Source organism: Talpa europaea, assembly GCF_964194135.1.
Source record: "Talpa europaea genome assembly, chromosome: 4".
In the NCBI taxonomy this organism is placed as follows: Eukaryota; Metazoa; Chordata; class Mammalia; order Eulipotyphla; family Talpidae; genus Talpa; species Talpa europaea.
Window position 1 is genome coordinate 144,289,540 of NC_140070.1, and position 12,319 is coordinate 144,301,858.

The 12,319-nt window shown below is 57.1% G+C and overlaps 1 protein-coding gene across 1 annotated transcript; it reads left to right on the top strand.

The window, feature by feature from the left end:
- The first annotated feature begins 86 nt into the window (after nucleotides 1-86).
- Nucleotides 87-12,309, top strand: GET1 (guided entry of tail-anchored proteins factor 1). The gene is made up of 5 exons (XM_084231579.1): nucleotides 87-515; nucleotides 7,789-7,954; nucleotides 9,752-9,819; nucleotides 10,827-10,941; nucleotides 12,163-12,309. Exons 1-5 carry the CDS (start codon nucleotides 414-416, stop codon nucleotides 12,234-12,236), a joined length of 525 nt encoding a protein of 174 aa, XP_084087705.1. The 5' UTR covers nucleotides 87-413; the 3' UTR covers nucleotides 12,237-12,309.
- Nucleotides 12,310-12,319: the final 10 nt, after the last annotated feature.

The window sequence follows — 12,319 nt, forward strand, 5'->3', positions numbered from 1 at the left end:
AAAAGAAAACGAAAGATTCCTCCTAAAATGAGCTCATTTAGGGCTGAGAGCGCGTCAACCCGAGGAGCGATGACTTAACCAGCGGGTTGCAGAGGAGACGGGCCGCGACAGCTAGCGGAACCCGCGGAGCCCGGACGCGCGATCCAGCCGAGCGGCGCCGGGGCGGGAACTACGGAAGCCGGAGGGCGACCCGAACCGGGAGGGTGGAGGCGTAGCGGGAGGAAAAGAGCCGGGCCTCGCCTGTGCGGCTCAGTGCGCAGGCGCGGCGGCGTCCCTGGGGTTGCGGGGCCGCGGTGCGCAGGCGCGGCGGCGTCCCTGGGGGTGCGGGGCCGCAGTGCGCAGGCGCGAGCGCGCGGCCGGCGTGGTCCCCATGGAGCTGCCGTAGCGGAGCCGGGGCCGCGGCCGCGTCCGGGATGAGCGCGGAGGAGGCCGACCGCGGGGCGTGGCTGCTGGTGCTCAGCTTCGTGTTCGGCTGCAACGTCCTCAGGATTCTCCTCCCGTCCCTGTCCTCCTTCGTAAGTGCCGGCCTGGCCTTCCCGGGGCCGCCGCCCCGGCCCCCGCGCGCCCGGCGGGGTCTCAGGCTCGCCGGGCGGGGCGCGCATGGCCCGGGCCTCGCGCGGGGCGGACCCGGCTTTCGGGGTCTCAGCGCTGCGCGGTGTCTGCGTTCTCGGGGCGGGGCGCGGCCTCGGCCCGGGCTCGGCGGCTGGTGCGGGCCCGGCGCTGCCCGGCGGCCTCGGCCTCGCTCGCGGGCGGGCCGGGTCCCGGAGCAGGAGCCCGCGCGCAGGAGCCGCAGCGGGGCGGGGAGGCCCGGAGCCGAGCGCGCCGCGCCTGGGGCCTCGCGGGCGGGAGGGCTGATGCCCGCCTCGGGGCTCTCCGACGCTGCACGGGCAGGGGCTTGGCGGCCCCTTGGGTGGTCGTGGGGTGTGTGCGGGGAAGTGTGGGGCGCCGAGCCCGTGCAAAGGGCGCCCTCTGTCGCCCCCTGTGGGAGCGAGCGGCTGACCCCGGCTGACGCCTGGTAAGACGGGGTGCGCTCTTCCCAGCATCGTCCGGTAAGACGGGGTGCGCTCTTCCTAGCATCGTCCGCTAAGACGGGGTGCGCTCTTCCTAGCATCGTCCGCTAAGACGGGGTGCGCTCTTCCCAGCATCGTCCGGTAAGACGGGGTGCGCTCTTCCTAGCATCGTCCGGTAAGACGGGGTGCGCTCTTCTAGCATCGTCCGGTAAGACGGGGTGCGCTCTTCCTAGCATCGTCCGCTAAGACGGGGTGCGCTCTTCCTAGCATCGTCCGGTAAGACGGGGTGCGCTCTTCCTAGCATCGTCCGGTAAGACGGGGTGCGCTCTTCCTAGCATCGTCCGCTAAGACGGGGTGCGCTCTTCCTAGCATCGTCCGGTAAGACGGGGTGCGCTCTTCCTAGCATCGTCCGCTAAGACGGGGTGCGCTCTTCCTAGCATCGTCCGGTAAGACGGGGTGCGCTCTTCCTAGCATCGTCCGCTAAGACGGGGTGCGCTCTTCCTAGCATCGTCCGGTAAGACGGGGTGCGCTCTTCCCAGCATCGTCCGGTAAGACGGGGTGCGCTCTTCCTAGCATCGTCCGGTAAGACGGGGTGCGCTCTTCTAGCATCGTCCGGTAAGACGGGGTGCGCTCTTCCTAGCATCGTCCGGTAAGACGGGGTGCGCTCTTCCTAGCATCGTCCGGTAAGACGGGGTGCGCTCTTCCTAGCATCGTCCGGTAAGACGGGGTGCGCTCTTCCTAGCATCGTCCGGTAAGACGGGGTGCGCTCTTCCTAGCATCGTCCAGTAAGACGGGGTGCGCTCTTCCTACCATCATCCCCCGAAACTCAGTGGTCCCTGATTTTCTCTCCGCATAGAAATTGGTACTTAAGAGTAGCAGGAGCCCTGCCTCTCCCTGTTGTGTTTTCCCAGTGCTAGCTGAGTGCACGAAGCTCTGACCCGGGCCTGCCTACCGCGTTCCTGACAGGGATTTCTCTCTTAAGCCCTGGCATTCAGAGTCTTTCCCCGCGCCGCCTGGTTCTTAGGATGACGGCACGAGCCCTTAGCATTGCATAAAAGGCCCTTGAAGAGCTGGCCCCTGCCCATCTCATGCCTTTAAATTTTTTGGGGGTAAAATATGTTTAAAATCTACTACTGAAACCTTTTTTTAGGTGTACAGTGCACTGGCATTAAGTCCACTCACATTGCTGTCCAGTGCCATCACCTAACTCCAGAACTTTCTCATCCTCCTAAGCGGAAACTCTACTCATTAAACCCTGAGTCCACGTTCCCCTTCCCTGGAAACCAGCCAAGGGAAATCATGCGATATTTGTCCTTTCATGTCTGGTTTACTTCACTCAGCGTATTGTCTTTCTGGCCTGTCCTTGTGAGGGTGAGCGCTGGGCCATTGTCTTGCAGACCACCTCTTGTTTGCCTGTTCACTTTTTTTGGTGGGTATTTGGGTTGTTTCCATCTTTTGACTTTTGTGGACAGGCTAGAACATTGGTGTACAAATAACTACTTGAGTCTCTGTTTTTAATCTTTTGGGTGATTCTCAGAAGTGGAGTCGCTGGGTCATATTGGCAAATCTACATCTACTTTTTCTGAGAAACCACCCTGTTTTCCACAGTGGCTGCACCATTTTACATTCTCACCTGCAGTACACTGGGGTTGTTATTGCTCCACATTCTTCACTTGTCTTTTTTTTCTTTTTTGGTGATAAGAATCTTCCTGATAGGTGTGCAGAGGTGTGTTTTTTCTTTTTAAAGATTTATTTTATTTATACAAGAACCAGGGTACAGGCCAGATGCGCAGGAGGATGAGAGGATTCACTAGAGACAGCGGGGAACAGAACAGGCAGACTGACTGCAATCTACCGCTGAGGGGAGCAGCGGGGTAACAGGAGAGGTCGGCCGCGCCATGTGGGACCCTCGCTGGCTGGCTGATTGAACTGGTGCTGCAGAGGCTGCGGACAGCTTCACAGCACTGCGCTCAACCGCCTGCACCACTAGGGAAGGCTCCACCAGGTGGTTTTGATGCTCATCTTCCTGATTAGTGATGTTGAACATCATTTCATGTGCTTATTGGCCACCAGTTTATTTTTTTTTTTAAAGATTTATTTATTTATACAAGAGCTGGGGTGCAGGCAACAGGCGCGGGAGGGTGAGAGAATTCACCAGAGACAGCAGGGAACAGAACAGGCAGACAGAGGAAATACACTGCTGAGGGGAGCAGCGGGAGACAGGGGAGGTCTGTGCGCCATGTGGGAGTGCGCGTGTCCATCTCCCTGGACAGCTGGGAATCGAACCAGGTCTGCAGAGGCTGCGGACAGCTTCACAGCGCTACAGCTTCACAGCGCTGCGCCACCGCCGCCGGAGAGGCCCTGTCTATCTTCTTCGAAAAGTGTCTCTTGAGTTCTTGGTCCTTTTTAAATAGGGCGCCAGGAGCTGTCCCCAGGGCTAGGGTGCCCTCTGCAGGCTCACAGTGAGAGGAGGGGCTGCTTTTTGGTGTAGACGTGGGAGTTCTGTGTTCTGTGTGTTAACGCGTTCCCGAAAGGATGGTTGTAAATATTTCTCGACTCTGAGCTGCTCGTCCTCGCAGTTTCTCCTGCATTCTAGTACGAATCCAGCTCCCTCCCCTCATGCTGGGCCCATGCACAGCTGATCTCCTGGCTCCGAGCGGCTGGGTGGGTTTTCATTCCTCTACAATAGTTCCTGGTTTCTTACAGGGGGGAGGCGTCTGTTGGGGGATGGCAGTGACTGTAGCCAAACTGCCCCCACCTTAGGCTCCCCCGCCAGGCAACCCTGGCTCCCCTGGCGTGTGTCTCGGGCGCCCGCCCTGCGCGCGTCCTGTGCTGCTCCCGCGGGCTGTGTCTCCGACCCTCCGACCTCTCGCCTCAAGCCGGGTCTACACCGGTTTCCTGGGGTTGCCGCGGTTTGTCAGGGTTGTGGGCCGGGTGCGAAGGGCGGACAGGGAGTGGCTGAGTCCAGCCCGTGGCTGGCGGTCGGCCCGAGGGGGTCGCGGGCGCCTGTCCACGAGGGCGTCTGCGGCCGGTGCGAGGGCCCCGTGCGAGGGAGCGCCCCCCAGCCCCGCAGGCCGAGCCTTCTCGAGGCCCCCCCGCCCCCCCCCAGCCAGAAGCTTGGCGGGGCCGGGCCCGGCCGCCTGGGGTCGGAGGAGGCTGCAGACCCGGGGTCGGCAGGGTGGCGTGTCCCTGAGGGTCTCCTTTCCCGTTCTCGCTGGTCGAGGATGGTGTGTGAAAGCGCCTGTTGGCGATCAGCACGTCCAACCTGGAGGCGGAGAGGAGGCGGGGTACACAGACACCCCGCTCCGCGCTGCCCAGGGGCTCCTGCGCAGGCGCCGCAGTCCTGGGGTGGCCGTGGGTACTGCGCAGGCGCGGGGCGGCGCGGCTGGGGGGGGCGGAGGGGCGCCGGCGGCCCCGTGTACTGCGCAGGCGCCCTGACTGGCGGGACGTGGGTGGGGCACCCCGTGTTTGGTCATCGCTGCCCGGGGCCCTTCCTCACGGAGTCCCCACCGCACCCTCGGCTTCCGTTGGGGCCTGACTGCCCCTGCCGAACCTCTTTGAGGGCTGACCGCCACGTCTGCTTGAAGCCCACAAGCTCCTCCCTCCCCGGGCGCCCCCCTTCCCCTGGGCGCCCCCCTCCCCCGGACGCCCCTCTCCCCTGGACGCCCCCTCCCCGGGCGCCCCCCTCCCCTGGGCACCCCCCTCCCCGGGCGCCCCCCTCCCGGGCCCTGGCGTGCGTCGAGGTCGCCCCCGAGTGGTCCTTTAGGTGGTGGCCAGGGGTCGTGGGGCCCCCACGAGTTTGGGGTCCGGTGCTCCGGCCGGCCGGGCGGGACCTGCCGCGCTGGCGCGGTGCGCGGGGCTGCCGGGCCGCCCTCGGCAGGGCCTCGGCTCTTTGCCGGGACCCGGAGCCCCCCAACCCCGCCCCCCCCCCCCCCCGGCCGCACGGGCGGCCAAGCCCTGGCCATGGCCGAGGGCGGGTCGGGCCGCGCCCAAGCCCGCGAGGCCCCTGACACGGGCGAGGACCGGCGGGCGGGACAGGAGCGAGCTCTGGGCGACCCCGGGCCCCGCCTGCGTTGTTGGGGGGTGGGGGGGTGTCTGTGCGGACTCCAGGGCTGGGTTTTAAGAACAGAGTGAAAGGTTCGGCGCGGTAAAGACAGGGAGAGCCAGGCTACATTCCTCAAAGGGAGGGAGAGTTTATTGCGCCCCGGGCGGACCTCACGCACCCAAGGCGGGGTCCGTGGAGTCGCGCACGTTGTTAGGGGGAAGCAGGGTTTTATAGGGCGAGGAGAGGTCAGGTGGGTAGTTGGGCTCGTAGGGCGGGAAAAGTTCGTAGGGCAGGTAGAGGCTCTTTGTCTGAGATGAGACTCGTAGGGGGAGGGGGGAGGCTCATCGTCTGAGTCCTCCAGGCAGGTATCCGCATTCCTGCCCCCCAGGTGGGCTTCCTGGTTGGCTCCTGCATTCCGGCCTCCTGCATGGACCTTTCACAGAGGAGTTGACTTTATTGGCGGAGGAGCAAGGAGGGTGGACCTGACCAGAGTCCATCCGTCTGGGGGTGCCGCTGGTGGCCGTCTCGGGGCTGTGGGCCCGCCTGTGCCCGCAGCGCCAGTTTGAACTGGTCTGGTCTCGGGGTCAGGTCTCAGGTTGTAACTCCCTTCTTTTGCAAGGTCTGTAAGTCCTTTATTTTCGCTGCAGCCAACAATTGGTAGAGAGCGCGCGCAGGCACGTGCAGGCTGGGAAAACTGAACAGTAAGAACTGTAGTGGGCGAGGAAACTTTGGCGACTGCTCAGCCGAGTTTGCCTGTGGGAGCAGGAAGTTCTGCTCTGCCCCGGGTCCTGCCTATGTCAGGCCTGTCTGGCGTTGGGACACACCCGAGTGGGGTCCAGGAGGGATGCGCTGAGGCTGCAGGTGTCGCTAGGCCTTGGTTTTCAGGTGCATCTGGGGCAGAGATGCCAGCGGGTGAGTGGGGTCCCCGTGTGACCTCTGGTTGGGGCCCAGACCTTTTGTCTGTTGGCACACGGAGGGTGGAACTTGGACACGACCCCAGGCAGCTGCTGGGAGGACCCTTGCGTTCACACAGGCTGGCAGCCTGTCTCTGGGGACGGTGACAGGAAGGGCTTGTTCTGTCCTTTTTCTCTCCAGATTTCCACTGCCCCCATCATCCTGACACACGTCAGAAACTCAGTATCTGCCTCAGTTCTTTGTGGACCCAGTTCCAAGTCCTAGAAAATCTGTGCCCTGCAGAGCGTGCCTGTTTCTTCCAGTGGGCGCTTTCATGTCCTGGGAAGTGCTTTTGAGTACACAGGACCTAAAAGATTTATTTTTTATTTTAAAGATTCACCTTCAGAATACACTGAAATTCAAATCTTATCAGATCATACCATTGAATTCGTAACCCTAGCACATGTGATCACTTACAAGGAAGACGGGCTAATGTTGGCATCTGTTTACACCTCTAAGCATTTTTAAAGTACTTCAAAATGTAACGGATTCTTTTTTTTTGAACACTGCAGTTGTCTGATTTAAGCACAAAACTTCAGTTCCCTTCAAGTTCACTCCCTGCCCTCACTCACGGAGGTCTCTGCAGTTTTTGCTTGTTTTGCGTAGTCTCTAACGCTAAGCATTGTTGTTTTCTTCTTACAATTTATTTTTTTTTTTATAAATTTTATTGTTATATTCCCCATACAATTGCAGCCCCCCCATTCTTCTTCTTACAATTTAGATTTAAAAGTCAGATGTATTGATGCATAGTTTGCATCTATTGGAATTTGTTACTGTGCAGGTGGACAGCTTGGTGACTTCTGATGCTCAGTAGGGTAACCCCACAACAGGAGACGCAACCCCCACGGCTTCAAAAAGCCCTCATTGCACCTGTGCCTTGTTTTATAAAGTTTAAGCAATATCTGTAAAATCCTTGCTCTTGGAAGGTGATTTCTATGATTTTTAAAGAGAATTGGCCTTGCATTTTCTTCTCCACGGTGGATCTGACTGGGGTGGATGCCCTTCAGTTCGTGTCAGGGGGTGGTCAGGTGTCCGCATAGCCGGCAAAGATGGTGGGGTCGAGGGCTCCTCTTCCCCTCCTGAGGCCTGCAGCTTGTGCCACTGTGCTGCCCCCCCTCCCAGACCTGTGCCACTCTCACTGGCCGCCCCCTATTCCCCCCCACCAGCTTGCGCAGACCTGTGGCTCAAATGCCTGTCCCCTTTGGCCTTTCTTACTACTCTATTAAAATATTTTAAGTGTGCGGAAGAGTTGTGCATACAGCACAGGGAACTAGCCATTTGGAGGTGTATTGTTGGCCTGAACCCCTGGTCACTGGGCTGGTGTGTCTGCAGCAGCCGGTCGCTGCCCAGCACCAGCCTCTCTCCCGTTGGGTTGCTTCCTCCCGACCACGGCTTCGGGGCATCCTGCTCCCGCAGCTTGCTCTGTCCACTTAATGTAGGACTGAATTCTTCAGGGAGGAAGGAGGGCGTGTGGCCCTTGGCACCCGAAAGACGGCTCTGGGGGCTGGGTGGGTTTTCATGTTGTCAGCAGTGTTACACTTCTAGGAAAGAGGCATACAGCTGTGCCAGCACACACAGGCAAAAAGAAAAGCATAATTGAATAGCATGACTCAGATCGCAGGGTGTTTTTGTTTTGTGGTGGTTGTAGGACTAGGAGCAGGACAAGGCAGCAGAGCGGCCCTGTGGGCAAAGAGTTGACCAGCTGGAGAGAGGATGGTGGGGGGGCGGCGCGGACATGTGCCCAGAGGAGAGGCACTGACCCGCCGACCCCGCTACCAGATGTCCAGGGTGCTGCAGAAGGACGCCGAGCAGGAGTCGCAGATGCGAGCCGAGATCCAGGACATGAAGCAAGAGCTGTCCACGGTCAACATGATGGACGAATTCGCCAGATACGCCAGGCTGGAAAGGAGGATCAACAAGATGACAGACAAGCTCAAAACTCACGGTACTGCTTTCAGCGGGGTGGGGGAGGGGGGTGAGGAGGGGTGGGGGGGTGGTGGTTTGGGGGTGAGGAGGGGCGGGGGGTGGGTGGTGCGTGAGCGCTGGTTAACGAATGAGGCTTTATGTGCAGGTGAGTAGAGTGTATCCTTTGGTTCTTGGATGTGTCAGATGGGATAGAAACGTTGATGTTGTCTGGAGGAAACCCAGTAATAATTACTCCTTTCTCCTTAGTGGGTGGATCTTCGCTTTCTAAACACAGAAACATGTAGCGTCCTCTTAGGTGTCTTTCAGAGCTGTGTTGTTACGGCTGGTCGTCATTTTCATATTCGACAGTCTTCTGAGAGAACCTCATAGTGGGCTCCCGGGGGCTTTTGTTCTGGTCTTGAGAAAAGGTCCCGCGCTGACCTTAAGGGTTTCCTGGAGAGGCCAGGCCTCATCCACCCTCACCTCTGCCGCCGCGCCTCCCAGGCTCCGTGGTGGAGAGCACTTCTCTGGATGTGCTTCCAGAGCAGTGAGGAGCAATGCCCGAGTGCTCTGTGGTAGGGGAAATCAGGGAAGAAACTTTCGTCCTGTTAGCAAGTGCTCTATAAAAATCTGATTTTTTTTTTTTTAAGATAGTAGATTTTATTTTTTATTTTTTTTTAAAGATTTATTTATTTTTGCATACAAGAGCTGGGGTACAGGCCGGAGATGAGGGGGGCGAGAGGATTCACCAGGGACAGAGTGGGGAACAGAACAGGCAGACTGACTGAAGTACACTGCTGAGGGGAGCAGCGGGCGAGACAGGAGAGGTGTGCTGCGCCATGTGGGTTGCTCCCAGGCTGGTCAGCGATCGAACTCATGCTGCAGAGGCTGGGGATTGCTTCATAGTGCAGTGCTTAAACCCTTGCGCCACCAGGGAGGCCCTAAAAATCTGATTTAGATGAATGTTTTTAAGGTTTTCCAAATTAAAACTTCAAATCTTATAATCTTCGTGTGGTTTTATTTTAAATAATGGCATAGTGGGCCTCCCCGGTGGCGCAGCGGTTGAGCGCTGGGTTGCGAAGCTGCCCGCAGCTTCTGCGACGCCGGTTCGATCCCCGGCTGCTCCCTGGCCACCAGAGGAGGGTCCCACATGGCGCACAGACCTCTCCTGCCGCCCGCTGCTCCCCTCAGCAGTGTACTTCGGTCCTTCTGCCTGCTCTGCTCCCCGCTCTGGCTCTGGTGAATTCTCTCACCCTCCCGCGCTTCTGACTACCCAGTGCATGTATAAACAAACAAACAAACAAATAAAACAGGCCTCTATAAATAAATAAATAAATAATAATAATAAAAAAAATAAATAATGGCATAGAAATTCCATTTTAGGGCCTCCCCAGTGGCGCAGCAGTTGAGCGCTGGGTTGCGAAGCTGCCGGCGGCCTCTGCGGCGCTGGTTCGATCCCCGGCTGCTCCCCGGCCACCTGAGGAGGGTCCCACATGGCGCGCAGACCTCTCCTGCCGCCCACTGCTCCCCTCAGCAGTGTCCTTCGGTCCTTCTGCCTGCTCTGCTCCCCGCTCTGGCTCTGGTGAATTCTCTCACCCTCCCGCGCTTCTGACTGTACCCAGTGCTTGTATTAAAAAAAAACCAAAAACAAACTATAAAATGAAAAAAAATTATTAAAAAAAAAGAGATTCCATTTTATATTTCCTAAGTATATTTAGCAAATGTAACAGACATAATCAAAAAATGTTTTAAAAGAGGAAACGATATTTCTGGGACTTGAATATTTTCTTCACAGTCCTTGACTGCTGTAATCACTCCATCCTGTTTCTCCTTTCAGTGAAAGCTCGGACAGCTCAGTTGGCCAAGATCAAATGGGTTGTAAGTGTCACTTTCTACGTACTGCAAGTAAGTGTCCTGTTGTGTCACCTGAGTCACTCAAGTTGATAGTGGACTGTCCTCAGAACCTCATGGAAGCAGGGCTGGGAATTCAGGCTTGCCTGCTTCCAGCTGCGGGTCCTGCCTGCTTGTGGTGGGACAGAGACTTCATAGGAAAGCCTGGATTCTGTCTGAGCTGTGAGATGTTGGGATTGTTGAGCCGTGGATACGGAAGAAGGCCTCTGGGGTTCTTGCTGTGCAGTGTTGGGAGCCTGTGAGGTGAGGTGAGAGCAGCCTGTTTAGATGTGGCATTTCTAAGGTCACTCATGACCTTGTAACGTGGAGTACACAGGTGAGGCTGTCTGCTCTCCAGCTAGGGAGCCCACAGTCTCAGTATAGGCCGATGGCTTCGGTGCCTGACTTCCTCACCTGGGGGGTTTTCGTAGCCGTGTACTCATTGTCGTGGCTGCCTTAAAGGAGCTCGGTTTCAGTGATAGGTGCCATCTTACTGGGGCAAAGGATTCAAGGTTGTAGGTCTTCTTAGAGCCGGGGCCCTCCAGTCGGTCCACTCATTTGGGTGGCGTGTCCATGTCCGTGACGGATGCTGCTCGGGAAGCAGGGAGAGACCCCGCCTCTCCCCACATTTCAGCTAAGAGGGCTTGCCTTTGCACGGGATGGGAGACTTGACAAGTTTTTCAAGACCTGCCACCTCTCTCTCTTAAGATGGAATTTGACAAAGCCTGGTTGCTCGCAGGAGGTACCCCATGAAAAGGGAGCACTGAGTGTGGGTGTCTGGTTGATGGGTCAGCTAATTTAAATAGTGTCATATAATGCTCAGTGAACGGGCTGCTCACAGAAGGCGCCCCCACTTGTCGCCTGTGTGTTTTGGGAATGTTGTGCACCAGCGATCAGTGGCTGGTGTACATGTCTGTTGGTGGCAGGGGCTGGATTGATGGTCTTGATGGTCTTGAGGTTGTGGATCTGGAGAGTGGCCTGGTCCCCCCGGGTGTTCCTACTGACCGGCAGTGTCTTTGCAGGCCGCCCTGATGGTCTCGCTCATCTGGAAGTATTACTCTGTCCCTGTGGCTGTGGTGCCGAGTAAATGGATAACGCCACTAGACCGTCTGGTAGCATTTCCTACTAGAGTGGCAGGTAAGACTTTTCTAGAAAACCCAGTGGAAGAACATGGCTAGCTTGCTTGCGCCGATGTGGCAGGAGGTGGGCTCCCCCATTCACCCTCATTGCCGCTCTCACTAGTGAGCACAGGCCTGGCAGGGAAGAAACCGGTGTCCAGAGAAGTCACCTGACTTGTCCAGTGTCACGGGCACATCAGGTGGCAAAGTGGGGCTTTTACTCTGGTCTTGTTTCCGGATTCAAGCCCAATACCTGGCGTCCGAGACCCTGTTTATGGAGACACCACTCTGGTTTCCACATTCTGTGACTTCTTTTCAGTTCTTCATATGCTTCATCTCTCTTCATCTCTCCTGGAGCATGTACTGCTCTCGGCCACGCTTTCCTTTTTGAAAGGCAGTTTCTTGTGGATGTCGAGAATAGTGCATGCCATTGCAGAGCGATTAGAAATAGAATTAAAAACTCATTAGCTATGGATAACGCCTCTTAACATTGTGGCATATTCTTTCCAATCTTTTTAATTAATATTATTCAGGTAAGGTCATCTGAATGACGGGTCAGCTAAATACAGTTGTTTACCTCTTCCTACTTTTTAACACAGGCTTTCCCGTGCTGTTAAACTGCTTTACTAAGGAATTTTGAATAATTGTGCTTTGTTTGCCTGTGTCATGACTTACTCACTTCCCCATGAAAGGGCATTTATTTGGTCCTTCTGGACTGGGACTGCAACCCTGGGGCACACGTCCTGCCCTCAGTTGAGATGGACCACTGGGCGCTGCTCTGTGACGCCTCTGGGGGTGAATCACTGGGTTGAAAGGAAGGACTGTTTTGAAGATTTCCAGTTCAGCTCCCTCTCCCTTGCTGCTAGGTCTCGGTGCTGCCAGCGGGGCGTCCAGCGGGGAGGGCATGGGGTACCACTCCTGTGGCCTGTCTGCCTGTGTCTGACATCAGAAGGGCAAACGCAGCTTCCTTTGTCACACTTTTTGAGAGGCAAAGTGGTTTCACGGGGGCCTCACAGTTGCGAATGTCATAAAGACAGGAAGGAGACCCAGATCAGTGCCTGCCGCTCTGAGTGGTCCTGTGAGGAACAGGCAGCAACCCTGAGAACCCGTAGACAGCCCGAACGCGCACTCCCAGAGCATGGCTGTCCTGCGAGGTGTGGGCGGCCCCTTGCACCTGAGAGGCAGGGGGGTAGTGCGCAGGACTCCGGGGAGCGCTCACACCGACTTTCTTTATTTTCAGGTGGTGTTGGAATTACTTGTTGGATTTTGGTCTGTAACAAAGTCGTGGCTATTGTTCTTCACCCTTTCAGCTGAAAAAGAAGATGCACGCAGCCACGACACTTTAAAAACGGATTTTCACTGGGTTAAAACTTGATTTATACTGTTTCTTTCCTTTT

Bases quoted from the DNA above. Each gene is read 5' to 3' on its own strand.
- GET1 (XM_084231579.1), top strand. From the start codon at position 414: ATGAGCGCGGAGGAGGCCGACCGCGGGGCGTGGCTGCTGGTGCTCAGC. The intron at 516-7,788 runs GTAAGTGCCGGC...CCCCGCTACCAG, and splicing joins TCCCGTCCCTGTCCTCCTTC to ATGTCCAGGGTGCTGCAGAA. The intron at 9,820-10,826 runs GTAAGTGTCCTG...GTGTCTTTGCAG, and splicing joins TCACTTTCTACGTACTGCAA to GCCGCCCTGATGGTCTCGCT.